The 19,865-nt window shown below is 34.9% G+C and overlaps 2 protein-coding genes across 2 annotated transcripts; one reads left to right on the top strand and one right to left on the bottom strand.

The window, feature by feature from the left end:
* Nucleotides 1–1,043: 1,043 nt before the first annotated feature.
* On the top strand, nt 1,044–8,905 carry LOC140880715 (uncharacterized). Its single transcript, XM_073285400.1, has 9 exons — nt 1,044–2,022; nt 2,689–2,877; nt 3,570–3,662; nt 3,774–3,956; nt 4,043–4,145; nt 4,236–4,421; nt 4,827–7,273; nt 7,756–8,333; nt 8,476–8,905. Exons 1-9 carry the CDS (start codon nt 1,795–1,797, stop codon nt 8,483–8,485), a joined length of 4,017 nt encoding a protein of 1,338 aa, XP_073141501.1. The 5' UTR covers nt 1,044–1,794; the 3' UTR covers nt 8,486–8,905.
* A 181-nt stretch (nt 8,906–9,086) lies between these two features.
* Nucleotides 9,087–15,231, bottom strand: LOC140881538 (DEAD-box ATP-dependent RNA helicase 31-like). Its single transcript, XM_073286925.1, has 10 exons — nt 13,800–15,231; nt 13,492–13,598; nt 13,036–13,091; nt 11,985–12,209; nt 11,128–11,334; nt 10,964–11,050; nt 10,783–10,878; nt 9,969–10,184; nt 9,567–9,749; nt 9,087–9,446 (listed from the first exon to the last, which is right to left on the bottom strand). The coding sequence occupies exons 1-10, from the start codon at nt 15,155–15,157 to the stop codon at nt 9,219–9,221; spliced, it is 2,763 nt and encodes a 920-aa protein (XP_073143026.1). The 5' UTR covers nt 15,158–15,231; the 3' UTR covers nt 9,087–9,218.
* Between the last annotated feature and the right edge of the window lie 4,634 nt (nt 15,232–19,865).

Raw genomic sequence — 19,865 nt, 5'->3', positions numbered from 1 at the left:
AACAAGAGTATGCATGGTCAATCGTCTTCACAAGTCTATATCTATGAGATGGTCGGCCCTGATGCATATTTTTAATGAAAAATAATAATCTTAACATAAAAATTAATATTTTTTTCATGATTTAAGTCGGATGAGTTATCCGTCTTATTAATTTGATTCATAAGAATTAAGAAAACCTCGCAATAATTTTCGTAGAGAAATAAACACAAATAAATCCTTGGAGAACAATATTCGGGTTCAAAGTACTAAGAAATTAATTAATTTATATATATATATATATATAACAATGAAAAAACCATGACATTTTACAACACAAACCCACTGGTTTGAAACCACTATACATTACATTAAAAAAAAAATGAAAGCACTATACATGATTGGTGGTCCTAACTCCTATCATAGCAGTAATTAGCACGGTGATGATTGATATATATATATATATATATATATATATATATATATATATATATATATATATATATATATATACATATATGTAATAGATATGTATATATATTTGGTTTTCAACTTTGCTCCAAAATAACTTAATTTGAACTTATTACTGTATAAGTATATCTAAAAAATTCACAAAAAATATCTATCAGAACTTACCATCATATTTTATTTAACATTTTATATTTGGATATAATTATTATACGACTATAATTTTTCAGTTTTCCCTACCCAAATAAGTTGTATTTTTCACTTTTTTCGCCCCATCTTATTGTTCTTTAGACATTGCTCGCAGGCCCAAAAGAAGCCCAAAGATTACGGGTATGTAAAGATTGTTCATAAAAATTAATATATGAGTATTTTTATAGAAAAGAATATAATGTAGTAAAAATATTATTTTATGAAATAATGGACAAGAAATCTCCCACAAATCACATGATTTCATTAAATAATGACAATAAGAAATAATATAAATAAATAAAACAAGTAAAGTATCTAATAACAGTGAAATAAATTTTTTTAGGGAAATGATTGTATATAAAATAATTATTGTTATCATTATTATCTCTCTCACCCTGCTTCTATTCCTCATCATCATTTTACCAAAAATTATTTCCCTATTTCCAGACACACAGTAAAACACACACATTCATTTTAGTTAAATCAAAATCGAATCAAACCAAATTCCTCAAAATTTCAAACAAGTTTCAAATTTCCCCTAATTTCCCAGTTTTCTCGAACACCCAACCAGCACCCCGAATTCCCACACCAGAGGAGTTGATTTTTGTTGTTATTAGCTTCGACAATCAATATTGCAAAGGACGAAAACCAACCCCCTTATCTGCGTCTTTCTATATCTTGACGATCTTTTATTGTCTTCCCTTGCCTCTGCAGTATTTTGATTTGTGCAATAGGCGAATCGAGTGTTTTCTGTTCAAGTTTTATATGATTTTGTTTGCAATGCGGCCATTTTTCTGATTAGGGTTTTGTTTCATATTAGTTGATCAACGATTTGTTAGCTGGGGTGTGTTTTAGTTAATATTTTTTGAGGACGTAAGAAGTTCTGTATTGAAATTTGGCAAATTAGTGTTAACTAGTATTGTTATCCCAATCTTGTGATTGTTAAAGAGTATATGTTGTTTCAGACTTGACGCCTGTACTGTTGGTTTCCTTCATAGGGATTTTTTTATATGCCCATTGTCCTACATTCTGGGGATTGCAATTTGAGTTTTTATTGGTTGTTCTGAAGGAAAGCTGGTTTCTTCCTCGGTTGCAAAGAAGGAAATTATTTGGTTTTGTTTTTTTATGCTATAAGCTACCGTGTAGAAAAGGTAGTAGTTTATGGGAGAAAATGAGGGATGGTCTGAGCCAGGTGGGCCGTTGCCAAATGGGCTTTTGCCTGGTGCAGGCCCAATAATGATGGCACTAGACAGTGAAAGGTGGATGAAAGCAGAGGAGAGAACTACTGAGCTCATTGCGTGCATTCAGCCCAATCAGCTGTCCGAGGAGCGCCGGAACGCTGTTGCTGATTATGTCCAGCGACTCATTATGAAGTGTTTCCCCTGCCAGGTGTTTAGAATGATTCTAGATGTTTTCTTGTAGTATTGCCAGTGGATGGTGTTTTTTCAAATTATTGCTTTACAATGTGGATGCATAAAATGGTAGCTTTTGAATTTTCATAAAGATGGAAACATTTCTATTTGGTATATTGTTTGGATTAGACTTGTTCAACTCGAAATTTTTCATGATAGTTAAACGATATTCATTTAATTGGTGATGTAGTGATTTTGGTTTGAGCCGTGAAGGTTAAATATTTGCATATGATGGGCAAAGGATTGATATAGTTGGGGTTCATTTCACGATGTAAAATTATCTTTGTTGGAGTGACAACTGACATTATGTGCTGCTGAAATAGAATGCACGCTAATGATTCAAACACTACATTAGTAGAAGTGAATCTGTGAAAGTTGCACGAGACACAGAAACTTAATTTGAGGTAGTGATAATACTTAGTGGCTTCCGTGAGATGAGAAAGATAATCCTTTTTGGTTGAATTGCTGGTTACTGTTATTACATATTATGAAGCTCGGAGATGATTACCATTTATCTCTGTGTAGCTCATTGGTATTGCTTTGTTGAGTCTATGTTCTTATGAACTATGTTTCATTTGAGTTGTATTGCTGATGGATCCTCATAAAATTGTTGATTTATTTATTTGACTCTACTTTGCCACAGGTCTGTACATTTGGCTCTGTTCCTTTGAAGACTTATCTACCTGATGGAGACATCGATTTGACTGCTTTTAGCCATGATCAAGTTTTAAAAGATACATGGGCCAATCAGGTGCGTGATATGTTAGAGAACGAGGAGAAAAACGAGAATGCTGAGTTTCACGTGAAGGAGGTTCAGTACATCCAAGCAGAAGTATGTCTTCTTTCACTTATGTCCACTTTTTTTATAAAAAAAAAATTGGCCATCTTTGATGCCTCAGCTCCATTTCGTTCAAAATAAATATTTTGTTGTACTTGGAATTTTTTTAGCAGCATGCATTTGTTGTTTTAATTTCTAAGCAACGATCTTTGGCTTTGTGTATATCCCAAGAAGAACTACCTTACCATGTTCAACTGATGCATCTGCTTCATTATTGCCTTTTCCTGGCACATTTGATTATCACATTTATAAAAGCACCAACATGAAGCTGCCACCTGCTGGTTCTAGAAGTCAGTATCCAATTTCCTGTATTTAAAACTTCCTGAAAAATCATGTTTCAAGCTCTGCACATCAAAATCTATAGCTTATCTTGCCAAATTTTCCCATCTCAACACATCTTGCTTCCCTTGTAAAATTTTGCTGCGGACTTACATCAGTCATATGCAGCAACTATATGTGCTACTACTTGTCTCTCAATTCTCCAAGCATAGTAGAGACCTTCTTTGCAAATGGACAATTGTTTATTGAATTTTTATAATCAGTCTTGTAACTAATCACAGTCCATCTTTTACTTTTTAAGTTTGTGACAACTTACAAAATTAGTTGTTTGGAGCCTGTAGATGAGTGGATTGTTGCTATTTCAACTGTGTCATTTTCACTTTTTGTTGTATGATTATATATTTCAGGTGAAGATAATCAAATGTCTTGTGGAAAATATTGTGGTGGACATATCTTTTAATCAAGTTGGTGGGTTATGTACATTATGCTTTCTCGACGAGGTGGGTTGTTACCTAATGAATATGTTTCAGAATATGCCTTTTGATGATATTTATCATTTTTTGCTGCTAAAAAATAGCTCTCTGAAGGAAACTTGTGGTTTTTATTTACAGGTTGATAATCTGATAAATCAGAATCATCTGTTCAAGCGTAGTATCATATTGATCAAGGCCTGGTGCTATTATGAAAGCCGTATATTGGGTGCTCATCATGGACTTATATCTACTTATGCCCTGGAGACCTTAGTTCTTTACATTTTTCACGTGTTCAACAATTCTTTTCATGGACCCCTTGAGGTTACTTCACCCTTACATGTATCTCTTTCCTATTTTTTTCTTCTTCTTTCAAGTGTTCTTCTGAATCAAGGTATGTGAACTTGCAGGTTCTTTATCGTTTTCTGGAATTCTTCAGCAACTTTGACTGGGACAGTTTTTGCGTTAGCTTATGGGGACCTGTACCAATTAGTTCACTACCTGATGTAACTGGTATTAAGTTCTCTGAATTGTTAGTATATGCTTCTATCCATATATGTTAGTGTTTCCTAATTGCCAGGTGTAACTTCCACTATTTTACAGCTGAATCTCCTCGAAAGGACAGCGGAGAATTGCTACTCAGCAAGTTGTTTCTTGATGCTTGTAGCTCTGTGTATGCTGTATTCCCTGGTGGCCAGGAAAATAACGGACAACCATTTGTTTCCAAACATTTTAATGTTGTTGATCCTTTGCGCGTGAATAACAATCTTGGACGTAGTGTAAGTAAAGGTTAGTGTTGTTACAGCTGTGTTTCTTCATCTTTGTTTGGTAATGCAGTCCAACAATCACACTGTCCAGTAATGCTATTTGGTTTTCTTGCCTTTGTCTGCTTTATTTTGTAGTTATCTTATGCTTACTGAAATTTTTTGGCCTGCAGAGGCTTGTTCTTGGGTGCTAGAAGGGTTTTAGATTATGTGTATTGTACCGTGGAATTTGTTTTTCATTTAGCTAATTCATTAATTTTATCCACCTGGAATTCACCCATCTTATTTTGTGTGCTTTCAACTATGGCTAGTTCTCATTGCAATGTGCAAGAATCATTTTTTTCTGGCATAACATTTGAAATTTATTGAGATTTATTTCTCAGATTTTTCTGTGTTTATGAATCATGAATCTATCACTTTTCTTTCTCAGGTAACTCTTTTAGGATAAGAAGTGCATTTGCCTTTGGAGCTAAAAGACTAGCCAGACTACTCGAATGCCCGACAGAGAACTTAGTTTATGAAGTAAATCAGTTCTTTATGAATACATGGGAAAGGCATGGCAGTGGTCATCGGCCTGATGCGCCAGGGGCTGATTCATGGCGCTTGAAATTATCAAATCCAGATGGCTTTTGTAATTTTGACAAGTCTAAGAATATTTTGAGTGGGAAAAGGATTAATGAAAAGTCTTTCCTTGAGACAGAGATGCAGGGAAATGTCCGTGGTGTTTCCCATGAAAATTTAAAAAGTTCATCTTCGATGATACCAACAAGTGAGATTTCTGCTATTTCTCACACGCACAGCTTAAAAACTCAATTCAATTTGAACAGCATACAAGGTACTGATCGAATTGGAAGAGACCCAGCTTTTGATCAGGCTGCAGTTAATATTAAAGCTCAAAAAGACCTGAAAGCCAATCATTTTATTAATGACAACCAGGGGCGGTTTCTTTTTGCCAGAACACGCTCTAGTCCCGAGCTCACTGATGCGTATGGTGATGTCTCGTCTCAAGTGCAGCGCAGTTTACAAGCAGAAACTGCCAATTCTCATGCCCCTTCTGTTAGGCTTGATAATAGTAATATGAGAAAGAATATTGGATCTGAAAGTGTGGCAAGGCCTAAAAGTCATTCTTCGAATGACGACTCTCTCTCTGTGAGGCATGTTGCAGCCCAGCCAACTCTGGATACAACAGCTGACTCCAACAGCAATTCAAATAGTCACAACCAGGAATTTGGTTTAGATTCGTTGAGTGAGGATTTTTCATCCACCCCCACAGCTCAGGTGATGCACCAAGAAGAACAAGATATAGTGAACATGATGGCATCTGCTTCGCTTCAAGGTTTCAACGGCCAAGTTCATCTTCCACTAAATTTAACATCACCTCATGCACCTTTCCAAGTTCCTCCATCCTTTCTTGCCTCAATGGGATACACTCAACGAAATATGCCTGGATTTGCTCCTACCAATTTTCCTTTTATGGATCCATCTTTTGCAAATATGCAATTTGCTCATGGATTTATTTCACCCCAAATGACCCCTTATTTTCCTGGTGTTGATCTGAGTTTACCATCTGAAGATTCTGTTGAACAAAGCAATGAAAATTTTGGTTTAGTAGAAATGAACTCCAGAGAGGCCAATAATGATGCCTGGCACGAGCAAGATATTGGCTCCTCTAGCAATTATGAACCCGAGGGCAAAAATTTTGACTCGATCCCATCCGATGATAAACCACCGGAGGTGTCATCTGGTTTAAAATATATTCCTCCATTTCGAGTAAGTGGTGCTACAAGAGTTCAGGATAAGCATGCGAGGGGAAAACGTGGATCAGTGCTGGAAAATAGTGATAGTTCCGTTAATCAGGATATTAGAAGTAGTGAATTTTTTGCAGAAGAAAGATCAGCAAGTTCTCGGTTCTCATCAGCAACTCATAGCAATTCTTTGAGAAGTAGAACTTCTTCAGAAAGCTCCTGGGATGGATCATCAGTGAAGACTCCTAAATCCACAAAAGATAAACGGGGAAAGAAAGTATTTTCTACAGATCAATCTGCCAGCCATGGGAAAGGCAAAAATATGTCTGAGCATATATCTAATCAGGCTGAGGATTATGACCGGGAGTGGGGTACCTTATTAAATTTGGAGAATGAAATTGTAGAAAGGAACCCAGGATCTGAGCAAGATACTTTGCAGATTCCAAGACATCATCTGCCTGGCTTGGAAGTTGCTCAAACTAGTGGATCTGACTCGATCATGCCCTTTGCTCCAATGCTCATAGGTAATGGGTCGAGGCAGGGAATGAATGATAATTCTGGGTTGATTACCTTCTATCCTACTGGACCGCCAATCCCATTTTTAACAATGCTTCCACTATATAATATTCCACCCGAGACAGGTAGTTCTGATCCATCAAGTGGCCATTTTGGAGGAGATGAAACTTTAGATCAGAGCGAATCTGGGATTAACTGTATTTCAGAGGAATTAGATCATTCAGAGGATTTCAACTCCTGTAGTTCTTTGAGAGGGGCGAATACTTCTGATGAGCAAAAGTCTGATATTCTTAACAGCGACTTTGCTAGCCATTGGCAAAATTTACAGGTTGGAAGATACTGTCAAAATCCAAGGTACCATGCACCATTGGTCTATCCTTCACCAATGATGGTCCCTCCTGTCTATCTCCAGGGTCAGTTTCCTTATGATAACACTGGCAGAACGCATTCAACCAACACAAACATCTTCTCTCAGCTTATGACTAGTTATGGTCAGCGTCTGGTTCCTATTGCACCACTTCACTCAGTTTCTAGTAGACCTCCCCATGTATATCAACATTACGTGGATGATATGCCAAGACATCGCAGTGGAACTGGAACTTACCTACCTAATCCAGTAAGAATAATTGTGTTGTTTGTTTGTTTGCTTTTGTATATTTTTATTTGCAGCCTATAGTGAATGATGCAACTGACAAAAACACGATAAGTTCTGTAGTTTTGACACGTCAATGTGAAATAGTCAGCACCTTGTGTGCAAGAAAATTTGGAAAGTATGATCTTGTTAGCTGAAAGCGATTAGAACCTTTCATTCTAGTCAAACAGCAAACTGATGGCATTACGGAGAGGATGAACAAACTAACATACTTGGGCTGAGTCAGAGTGCTTACTCTTGACACTTGTCCTAGTTTGGTTAGTTACTTGAAATAGTGGGTGTAAATAGCCAAATTTTATGATTTGGATTACCAGCATAGCATGTCTTGTCCTCAAAATTTAGAAGCACGCCCATATGTTTGCTTTAGGCCCTTGTTTTGCTTTGGCTACAAAGTTACTTCAAAATGATTTTCCAAATATACTTTAACATTTCTTTCATTTATTCAGAAGCTTTCTGTCAGGGAGCGGCATTCATCTGGTACCAGGAGGGGAAATTATAACCATGACAGGAATGATACTTATGGTGACAGAGAAGGTAACTGGAATGCTAATTCAAAATCACGAGCTGCTACCCGCAGTCACAATCGCAATCAAGCTGATAAATCAAACACAAGAACCGGTCGGTTGGGTCCTAGTGAGAATCGTGCTGAGCGGTCATGGAACGCATATAGGCACGAGTCGATCCCTTCTTATCAGTCGCAGAATGGCCCTTCGCACTCAAATCCTAGTCAGAATGGCCCTCAAAGTGTGGCTTACAGCGTGCATCACATGTCAGCTACAAATCCCAATGGCGTTTCTAATGGACCTTCTGTTCCACCAATGGTGATGCTGTATCCGTTTGATCATAATGCCAGCTATAGTTCTCATGTTGAACCACTTGAGTTTGGTTCTTTGGGTCCAGTAGCTTTTCCTGGCGATCAATCTCAAATAAATGATGGAAGTCGAACCAGGACGGATAATAGACTTAAAGGGGGCCCTGAGCACAGGTCATCGCCTGATCAACCGTCTTCCCCTCATCATCACAGGTATTCCCGTGAACCTAAATCATCTGTAGTATGCAACAGGTTACTTTTTTTCGCTCTGAACATTTTGATTTTCAAAAATATTCCCGTCGAATGATTTGTGAATGATTTGTGATGAACACGTTTCTTTTTTTTTGTCCCCCAGGAAGATGTAAGAATTTTCCCAAATCAATGGCTCATGTCAACAATGATTTGGAGAATGAAAATTAAGGCTGAACGGACCGCTTCCTTTCCCAGTAGAGCCGGCTGTATCTCATTTTGTGTATGTTTCGTGCAAGAATGATCACGCTATTCAGTACACGTGTGTATGTAAAATAGCTAAACCAATCTCTTACCAACATGCACATCTGAAACCTGGAAGCATCAAAGGAAGGAGTTGGAGTTGCTCGGATATTTTTCCTTTTTACCACCGTCACAGGTCCAACATATTGTAACTCTATCAAACTAGAATTAGATCTTAATATAATTTTGTCACTTAGAATTGCTTTTTGCCACAGGTTTTTGTAGTACTTGGAATTATGCTCTCTCTTTGTATTATTTTCCACAATTGATTTTTATCAAGATGTTAGTTAACACTGTGGAGTCGCAAAATTTAAGATGAACATAATATACACCACATGAAAGTGATCGAGACGCAGCTGGCTACTGGGAATTTTCTGTTTACTTCAACGGCCATTTTAAAAGTCACGTACATAATTTAATCGAACCCTCTCTGCCTTTTCAAGTGAGATATTTTTTAGAAATAAAAAAGGAAAAGATTCAAAATCGAAATTCTTAATTAACCAATGAATTGTGCAAATAATCCTCCTGGGGACAAAAATCTTAAAGAAGTGTTTGCCATCACGTCTCTCTATTTGTATAACAAAATTTGTAACATGAGATTGTCGACTACTTAGAGCGCAAACCAGGTACATTCTTGAGTCCCATTTTGCCAAGGACCAGCTTAGGAATGGCTGGGGGGTTGTCGAGCCCCATGCTTCGACTAAACTCATTTGCTAGCTCAACGAGTCTACATTTGTCTCGACCAACATTTTTGTTTGAGTTGTAATAACCAAGCCACGCTTGATATGCTGCTTCTTTGTTCTTCAACTCTACATGCGCTAATGCACGTTCGACCTGTGAAAATGAGCAACCAGATTTATCTCAAATGAGCTTCTAAATTTACTTGAAAAATAATCATTTATGAAAAGATGAAAACTTATTTCATGCGTTACTAAGAGGTTGGTCGGTGTTTACCTTTTTTCTGTTGTCTGGATCAACCAATGGTTCAGATGCCTTCGATATCGGCAAGTCCTTAACACTGGACAAAAAGAACTCTTCCCAAGGAGCCAATAATAAAACACCTTCTCCTTCTTTTCCCTTTCGCCCAGTTCGACCTAATCGGTGTATATACTGCTGTCTGTCAGCTGGAACTCCCATCTACATACAAAAATCAGTCATTTTTACACAGTTCAAGTGTACAAAAGATCAGGTAAAGCTCACTTGTGAAGTTAGGTGGCAATTAATGCACACTGAGCACAATATAAGGTCCAGATTATTGAATTCTAAAGAACATAAGGTAATGTCGTTCAGCAAGAGAAAACAATATTCTTAGTAAGCATTAAATGATTGGTAAAAGAAAGATAAAGTTTGACCAACCTGTACAACAAGAGTTACATCCGGGTAATCTACTCCGCGCGCAGACACGTCAGATGTTACCAAAATAAGAGCCTTTGATTTCCGAAATTCGTCAGAGATTCTGGTTCTGTAACTTTGAGGTTTTCGAGAATGAATTTCCCGGACATTCAAGCTAAGCTCACCAAGAAGCGCAGCAACAAGCTTCGTTACCATGGCAGTTGTGCAAAAAACAAGAATCTTTTGCACATGAAGCAGCATGCCATGATCATACAGACAAGGAAATGATCAGAATAATGAATGTTATGGTGAAATGAAATAGTATTTACAATTCCAGATCAACAAACACTCGTCACAGTGAAAATTATAAAAAGTTGATTAACTCTCTCTGTCTAATATTTCTAGTATCACAATCCTCCAAATCATCTCTGCTTTAGTTCCATTGAGCAAATGTCTGTCATTTCTCAGTAATTCAATTTACAGACCCGCAACATTCGCGAATTGTCTGAGTATCGTGAAAATTGCTGGTTTTACCACTGTACAGATTATTTCCTTTTACTCGTAGAAATTTCCACACACAAGTATAAGGGCATTTCTCCCTTAAGCTCAATTAACATGATGCCTGGACAAGATTTAAGTTACACAAGTAACTAAAATATCCTAGAAATGATCAATGAATTACCAATGTAGAATTTACAAGATTAGAATTTACACAAATCTTGTGTACCAAACATTTTACATGATCAGGGTTGTGCTCTTTCAGAAAAGCACGCAGAAGCGATGAAAGTCTGTCCAGTTCAACGAATTACCATAAAAAGTGTGCATGAACCATATATACCTTATAATTTACATCATCGGCGATATGTGACTTCAGCAACGCATAAAGAAGTGAAAAATGCTTGTCAAGAGGAGCAACAAGATGCATTTGTCGGACCTGAAAGATTTAACATTATGAAGAATGTGACGCTCCGAAGGACAAGCAGCAAGATATAAAAGAAAACTAAGTTAAATAAGTTTACCTGCGCATGTGTATCTTCACTCCCTTCTTGAACTGTGTTAATAAATTCATGATCTCTTTTTAAAGCAATATGGCATATTTGTCGAACCTGCGTCAAGCCGTTACTGTTGTTTAGAATATACCAACCCTAAACTTGCACCACAGCAAGAAAAAAATGGCAATTACCTCTGGTGGAATTGTGGCAGAAAACAAAAGTGTTTGACGCTGTTTTGGAACAGCAACTATAATTTTCTCTATTTCTTTGCGGAATCCCATGTCTAACAAATGATCAGCTTCGTCGAGAACCAAAACCTTGACACCCATCAGCCGAGTCGCAAACCCTGCAGTATTTTCTATGTGATCTCTAAGTCTTCCAGGCGTAGCCACAAGAATCTGGATTTAATATATAAAATTAGTTACTAGCACACCAATTACCAACAATAAAAAATATTATGCACTCGCAGATAGCAGAGCAGAATGTGGACAAGCTGCGGATATTAGTGAATTTATATAAATATATAAATATAAATATATATATATATATATATATATATATATATATATATATATTCAGAATTAGTGACCTTAACTGTTTGTGTGTACTATTACTAGCAATATAAATAAATGATTCTGTATATCCATAAATTAGTACCCTCAATGACTCAATTGCAAAATATCATCATTGATACACTCGTATGAGCATGACCACGTGACATATAAATGAGCATCAATAGGATATTGTGGGGAAATCAGTTTTTAAATGGCGGCTGAGGCGGCCATCGACCGCACCGTCTTTGCCTTAGGCGGTTTTATAGGCGGTCAGACGTCGACAGACTTTAGAAAACCCTAATTATTAATACATTACACACTTTCTAATGAAAACATAATAGTTAACTCAGTCATCCACATTTAATTTATGCATATATTGCATGATTATATATTGCATATAATGCATATCATGTTTAATCATTATTATCCAATTTTTAATATATTATAATTATAATCTAATCAAAATATGAAGTTTTTGGAAGATTTTGAGGTACCTGGCATGGATTGGCTTGCATTCGTTTTTGTTCCAGGGCAAGCCTTGTACCTCCTATGACAACTTGAACACCAACTGAAGGATGATACTTCAACAGGGTGTTGGCCTCCGCAGCAGCCTGACTTGCAAGCTCCCGAGTAGGGCATATAACGAGGACAAATATCGGAGGTCGCTTTTGATCACGAGTAATTGGTGGTGATTGTGAAACAATTTCAATCGCGGGAAGCTGAAATTTAGATACCAAATACAAGGATGCTCACATATTGCAACTTCTGGTTCCATCATAGACCGATATCCAACTATAATTTCAAAATGCCAAAATGAACTTAACAGTGAGGTAATCACTGCCCATGCGTACAAATAGCATCATGTTCAACAATTAAATACATGCGATAAAAAATGGAGATGCAAAAGGTCAGGGATATTTGGGAAAATAGACTCGGTCAAACATTTTTAAAAAAAAATTAACCTCCCCAAGTGTATTTGAAATACACTGCGGAAGGTCATTTTAAAAAAAAAATAGTTGACCGAGGTTAGATAATAAAATACCCCTCACATGGTCACATGGTCTAATAATAAGCTCCTAGTCATACTACCTTGAGATGGTAAAGATAAGCAGAAATTCTGATGATTCTCAAAATGTAGCTCCTGGTATGTTCTAGTTACATCATAGACCGTTATCTAACTATAATTTCAAAATGCCACGATGAACTTAATGGTGAGTCAGTCACTGCCCATGCATAAAAATAGCATCATGTTCAACAATTAAATGCAGCGACAAAAAATGGAGATGCAAAAGGCCACATGGTCTAAGACTCTAACAATAAGGTCTTAACCATACAACCTTAAGACGGTAAAATTACACACGAATTCTGATGATTCTCAAAATGTAGCTCCTAGGAAAACTACATTAGAGCTGTGATAAATGATAAATCATACACACACAAAGGACAAAGCCCAAGCCTTTGACAAGTGACACAAGTCAGATACTCCTGTAACAAAATAAGTCATCAATAAGTGAAAATCATAGTGCAAAAGGCAAAGGTTTTTACCAAAAATGCTACAGTTTTTCCAGTGCCAGTTTTTGCCTTGGCCAGCACATCCTTACCTAGAAAACACTGATTATGATCAATTGTCACCAGTCAAAATACACAAATAAAAAAGTGACGGGATTCAGACTATAACAAAAACTAAGTTAACATGGAAAAAGCTATGCTAATGAGAACAATCAAATTAATCTTAGTGCTGAAAATCAAAACGTTTTTAGCAAAGAAAGGCCGTACATATATTTTCTATCTTCCATCCATATGTGTGACATGAATCCACCATGTGAAAACCAAACCATCATAAACAACTTAACAGTCCCAAAGAATAATAAATATAAATAGGACAGCGAGGTAGCCGTTTTAGCATAAAAACTACTTATATACAGTAAATTTTCTAAGCTTACATGTACCATGGGTTCATTAATCCAACCACAGAGTACTCTAAAGAGCTTCTATGCCTACCTTTCAGAATTACAGGAAGCGTTGCCTCCTGCACCAGAGTCATTTTTTCAAATCCTGCATCTTTAATTCCTTTAAGGGATAAAGGCGAGATGGAACATTGATCAAACCTACATGACATAAAAATAAGTAGGCAGTTGAAGAATTCGATAAAATAACAGAAGTTCACATGGCATAACAAATCCTTCAAAGCAAAATTAACAAATCCTTCGAGGGCTAAAAACACAAACCTTTGGCTCTCATAATAGGTACAGTACAGTAGGCAAAGACCATTAATTCATGTCAATACAGAGTGGAAGTTTTAAATTTACCTGCTTTCACTTAGATATGTATCACTCCTTCTAGGTGAGTTAGGCTGCAACTCAGAAAAATCACTTGCTTTGTCAGATAACTCCTTATCTTCTTCTTCATCCTCTTCCTCAGCCAATTCCATGTCATCCTCCTCCTCCTCATCATCAACATCATCATCATCATCCACTCCATCACTATCAAGCAATTCCTTGAAACTTCTATAGCCCTTCTCCTCCTCCTCTTCTTCTTCCACTTCTTCTTCTTCTGCATCCTCATCATCCACAATAGCCATGTCCCTTCTTCCAGCCCCTCCACCTTCTCTCCTCGCTGCAAAATCACCACTTCCACTCCTTCCATTCCATGTATCTTGCACCCTCCCTTCCCTCCTCGTAGCAAAATTCTCACGATCACCACCTCCACTCCTTCCATTCCGTGTACCTTGCACTCTCCCTTCTCTCCTCATTGCAAAATTCCCACGATCACCACTTCCACTCCTTCCATCCAATGTACCTTGCACTCTCCCTTCTCTCCTCATTGCAAAATCGCCACGATCACCACCTCCACTCCTTCCGTTCCATTTATCTTGCACTCTTCCATCCTCGTTACTCCTAGGCCTTTGACTAGCTTTTGAATCCCTTCCCCTGCCAAACAGAGACTCACTATCTTTACTTTTCTCATCAAACGGCCCCCTAAACCTCCCTTCTCCCCTCCCATTTCGCATTTCTGGCCTTTTCTCTCTGAACCCCTCATTTGTCTTTCGTCTCTGGCTTGAACCCAAATCATCTCCCTTGCTAGAAAAACGACTATCACTCTTATTCTTCTCCTCCAACCTCCCCCCAAACTTCCCTCCCGTTCTCGACATGAATTTGTTAGAATCACGACCTTTACCTCCCCCTGCAAACAAACTACCAGTGGAGTTTCTTTCGTTCCTCCCCTCCCGGTCAAAGTTTTTATCAAATTCACTCCCCCGTGGCCTCTTCCCATTCCTTTCTCTACTCATGTAACCTTCATTTTTCAAATTCTTACCCTCGTCGTTGTCGCTATCACTGTACACTCGGGTCTTCTTAAACGAGTTAGAGCTCAACCCACTAACCCAGTCGCTGAGCTCGCTCTCATCCTCGATCAAAGTCTTTGATGCCTTCATCCCCTGAGCCGCGCGGGTCGAGAACTTGCTTACCCCAAATTGACCACCGTTTGAAACCTGGATTTGTGAGAGGCAGGTTTTTATGTTAGTGCGGGCGGAAATGTAATGCTTCAGCTTGTGAGGGAATACTCTGGCGAAAACGGGTATGACCCTGGAGTGTCTGAGAAGAACCACGTCCGATTTCATGGCTCCGGGCAAGAAACGCAGGTTGAGTGGGAAAATCTTGACTGGCATTATATGCACAAATATGGGCGACAGAGTGTCTCTTCCCACTATCACAATGGTTTCCTGTCGAGGGTTTTACTTCAAGCCAGGCAGTCAAGTGTTAAACCCTATCCAACCAACGACGCCGTTTTATAGGAAAAAAAAATTTTCTTTTTCTTTTTTTTAGTGGAGTTTTATAGGAAAGTTAATTTAAAACATAATTTTGAAATTCAGAGATTTCTTTTTTAATTTTTTGAATTCGATAGAAAATTTTGTTGATATGTTATTTTATTTTATGATATGAAACCTCGCGACCACGGTCTTTGGAGGTACACTTGATAAACTCCAACTGATGTAATAATATCCTACAAAACACAGTGGGCTCAAATGAATATGGTATATCTTCGCCCCAACATGGCAACATATGTGTATCGTAGGTATATATAATATTGGTAGTCGTCGTAAACATGGGCCTTCATTTAGATCTGTAAATGGATCGGTTTGGAAAATAAAATGGCATTTCTCCTTTCCGTTGCAGTTTAGCCCATACAACCGGCCCATTACGTTAGCTGGAGGATGGATATTTATGCTTTATAAATACTAAAATAAAAATTATATTGTAAGAAAATATGTTTAAAAAATAATCCAAAATCGAAATCCAACATGCTTGGTTGGTGCTGCCTGTCTCTTAACTGGATACATATCAGCGGCAATTTTGAAATGGCATCATGAATAGTGACAAGTTGGCAAGATTAAAATAATAAGGATATCAAGTGGTCCCACTCAAATATAGTTTTTATATTAAAAGTGGGCCCTCGTGTGTAGGAAATCGCTTAAATTTTTTTTTAAAAAAAAAAATCTCTAAATGTCAGTGCCAATGGCTATTAGCGATGCGATACATTAAGGGTGATAAAGTGTGGTTTACTTAATAATACGTTAATTAAGATATCAAATAACTTGTGAAATACTTTCTCATCTCAAATACATAGGCTTACTTTTTCTTTCACACAAATTAAAAAAAAATTATTAGAAAATTAAATTTTATACAAACTTTCTATTTTATCCCTATTTAATTTATTAAAAAATTATTGCACAATTTTTAATGTGTAATTAATAAGGGTAAATGAGTAAAGTAGTGTAAAAAAATATTACTAAATATGATATATGACTAAATATTTGGGACAAACAAAAAAGAAAACGTGAACTATATAATTGAGAAGAAGAGAGTATCTGTTAATTTAGTTGTTGACGCCTGATACGACATAGCAGGAAGGCAAAAACTCCTATGAAACAGTATCAAAGATCATTTTTTTTAGACGAGTTTCTTATATGGGTTATTCATTAAAAAATATTCATTTTATGCCAAAAGTATTACTTATCATTATAAATATGGGTAGGATTGACTCGTCTCACAGATGAGACCATCTCACAGGAGTGTTACTATAACAAAAATAGTATGAACCAAAATTCAAAGTTTTGATAATAAAACAAATCCTTTTAGTGAATTATATATATATATATATATATATGTTGAGTAAAATTCATTTTGGTACACGAATAATTGATTAAATGTCAAATTGATATATTAATTATTAAAAATAACTTAATCGATACATAATCCAACTAAAAATTTGATTTTATCCTTTAATAAATTTGCTTTTAAGTTCAATTATATTTAGTAAATTCAACTAAGTGCACATTTTATTTTCAAAATATTTTTTTGTTGATTAAAAATGTTAAAATAAATTATATTTATTTAAAAATTATAAGAAATAAGTATTACTATTTTATAATATATTTATATTTTACTCTTAATAAATTATTTATTCTAATATAATATATATTTAAAATATATAATAATATGTTATTTTTTATATATATTAAATAATTATCATTTTTTAAAAAAAATGATATAAAATTATATATTAATTAAACCACACTCAATAAATAAATCATATACACGATTTATTTAATATTGATAAAAATATAATGAAATAAACATTTATTTATTTATATTAAATTCAAGCATGAGTAAAAAAAATATAATCTTACAAGTTATTAAATTAAGTGGAGAAATTTTAGGTCATTAAAATCGCGCAAAAATCGTGACGATGAGTGAACGCTTTTTTTTTATAATATTTGTTTTTTGATGATCTAAATTTTTTATGTTGAACGTTTTTTTTTTTTTTGAATTTCCAACATAACAACATCAGATTTCGAAAAACTAAAATGATAATGATGTTTATTTCAACAGTTTAAAAACAAAATCAACGGACTCAGATGACATATATTTATTTTATTTTTATCAATATATTACAATATTCGTTGTTGTATAATTTGAGTTTGCAATATTTTCATGATAAAATTTTAAATAAATATGATATTTTTAAAATTAATCAATAAATAACCTTGAAAATTAAATAATGTACCTAATCAAATTTTATTAGCAACGATTGGACTTAATAGCATTAGATTAAGGATAAACTTATCTTTTTAATTTGATCATCATGTATCAATTAAATTATTTACAATAATTCATGTCCTAATTTTATATTATATTAACAAGTTATGTATCAAAATGAATATTATTGTTAGTATTATATATATAACTGTAGCAACGGGGTTGGCACGGGAGCTATTTGAAGGGATGGGGTCCAAGCTGATATTTTTTTCCCCTCGCCACAAAATGGCCATAAAAAGGACTTTGAATAATTAGTGGTCACCTAGTTTGAAATTTGTCCCGGCGTAGCTTACTGTTTGTGGAATTAAAACCTAAAACATGTGTGATGTGTCCATTGATGCAACCATAATTTCATTTCAATTGATGTCGCTTGCTGCATGTCAATTCTTTTAGCTCGTTCGTCGATATGCTTATCATGTCATGAGACCCTTTGGTTGATTGATCTTGATTAAGTACTTTTGATGGATATATATATATATATAATATGATTTTCAATGAGTTTTTATTGATAAAAGACCCGCAACAGATGTATGATGAGATTGTCGAGGCAAAATTAATCAAAAAACATTTTTACAAATAAAGTCGGACCTGGTCAATTCATTATGATGGTGTAAGGAGGAGAAATAAAAATAATAATAATAATCTTATGTTATTTTTATAGATAAATATATGATTAAATATTACATAAATATTTTCCGTATCGTCATCATTTCATCATACATATAACATATTAGTCTTGGGAGATAATTTTTTCTCCTTCGAAAAAAATATTAAAAAATCAAAACAGATGGGGAAATAAATCAAATTTCCCACCAACAATTCGATTTGTCTTGTCAATTAACGAAGAATTGGTACAAGTACTTCCATAAACAAACGATGGTTGAACTGTCAAAGATTTTCGGAGCACCGACATAAAAAAATTTTGAATCCCAAACATATGTTATTGTTATATTCTTATCTTGTCAATTTTTTTTTATTTCATCGAATTTCGTAACTATCAAATCCTTAATTTTTAAAAAATATTTTTCTTCATTTTGTTTGTAGAATTCATTATATTTCTCGAAATTCTTAACCGCCGGATCCGTAATTCTCATGCTTTGCCTTTTCGTGAAGGGTTTGTTTTTTATATAAAAAATCGATTTGATCATGAGTATTCAATTTTTATTTATTTTTATTGAATAAATGAAAAGTTATAATAACAACATTTAAAAAAGTAATTTTTAAAAAATGTATACACAAACTCCACACATAATTTTAAATGCACGCAACGCATATATCTCGATAACTATTTTATAGGATGCATGTCTAAGCACCTTGTATCATCCTCTCATTAATATATATATCACGATTAATTTGGAACTGCTGTATGGTAATTTTTGCAAATTTCCTTTCTGTCAGAAATTTGTTCGGTATGCGCACACAATGGACTGATGGAGTAGGTCATGTTTCCTTTAAAAACATTACTCGATAGATTTAATCATTTTTGAAAAATAGAAGTTGTGGCAGTCGTTCGAGTTATTGCATTAAACATTTATTAAAATAAATGAAACTATTTTAATCTATAGTTTATAATTATTAATTATACATGTGGTATCCCAAAATCACAATTTATTGTACTAAACAAATATTACAAGAAAACCCGAAATAAAGACAAAATAAACAAGGGACTGCAGTAAGCCACGATCAACCAGTGGATGGATTACACGTGTGAATAAGCGGTTGCGCTGTCGGATGGTGATGGTTGGGGATAGATACGTGATTCTCATGCCATTCGTTGCTGTACTAGGATGCTGACAAATCACACGTGTCACCTGCCTCATTGTTATTCCATTTTCAATTTAAATATGAATGATTACATGCTACATCGAAAAATATAGATGTTTAGAATAAAATTTGTTGATATATTTTTTACTTTTAAAATATTTTTAATTTATTAATTGTATGATATATTAAAATTTCATATTTAAATATATCTTTACTATTTTATTAAGAGTGCGTAATGTGTATCCTATTCTAACTATTTTTGGTGTCATGGTTTGTTTTTCCAATTCTTTACTTAATCACCCCTATATTCTTCTCACTCCAACCCATTTATCTCACATTTTCTTTCAACTGCTCAAATTCTTTAATTTTTTATCATATCTTTTTTCATCAATTTAAAACTAAATTTCATTCATGATTAACTTTTTTTATATTTGAAAATAAATAAATAAATAAACAATTACTTTAAAATTAAAAAATTATTCAATATACAATACATTATATTTTATATAATAT

The sequence above is a fragment of the Henckelia pumila genome, chromosome 2 (assembly GCF_033568475.1).
Source record: "Henckelia pumila isolate YLH828 chromosome 2, ASM3356847v2, whole genome shotgun sequence".
In the NCBI taxonomy this organism is placed as follows: domain Eukaryota; kingdom Viridiplantae; phylum Streptophyta; class Magnoliopsida; order Lamiales; family Gesneriaceae; genus Henckelia; species Henckelia pumila.
Note: the sequence above shows the minus strand (reverse complement) of the source record. Positions and strands in the feature narration are given on the sequence as shown.

What these genes read in the sequence shown, in the direction of transcription:
- LOC140880715 (XM_073285400.1), top strand. Translation starts at nt 1,795, where the DNA reads ATGGGAGAAAATGAGGGATGGTCTGAGCCAGGTGGGCCGTTGCCAAAT. An exon ending in TGGACGTAGTGTAAGTAAAG is followed by an intron (nt 4,422 to 4,826) that starts GTTAGTGTTGTT and finishes TTTCTTTCTCAG; the next exon opens with GTAACTCTTTTAGGATAAGA. An exon ending in GAACTTACCTACCTAATCCA is followed by an intron (nt 7,274 to 7,755) that starts GTAAGAATAATT and finishes TCATTTATTCAG; the next exon opens with AAGCTTTCTGTCAGGGAGCG.
- LOC140881538 (XM_073286925.1), bottom strand. Translation starts at nt 15,157, where the DNA reads ATGCCAGTCAAGATTTTCCCACTCAACCTGCGTTTCTTGCCCGGAGCC. An exon ending in ACATATCTAAGTGAAAGCAG is followed by an intron (nt 13,599 to 13,799) that starts GTAAATTTAAAA and finishes TATGTCATGTAG; the next exon opens with GTTTGATCAATGTTCCATCT. An exon ending in CCGATGATGTAAATTATAAG is followed by an intron (nt 10,185 to 10,782) that starts GTATATATGGTT and finishes CATGTGCAAAAG; the next exon opens with ATTCTTGTTTTTTGCACAAC.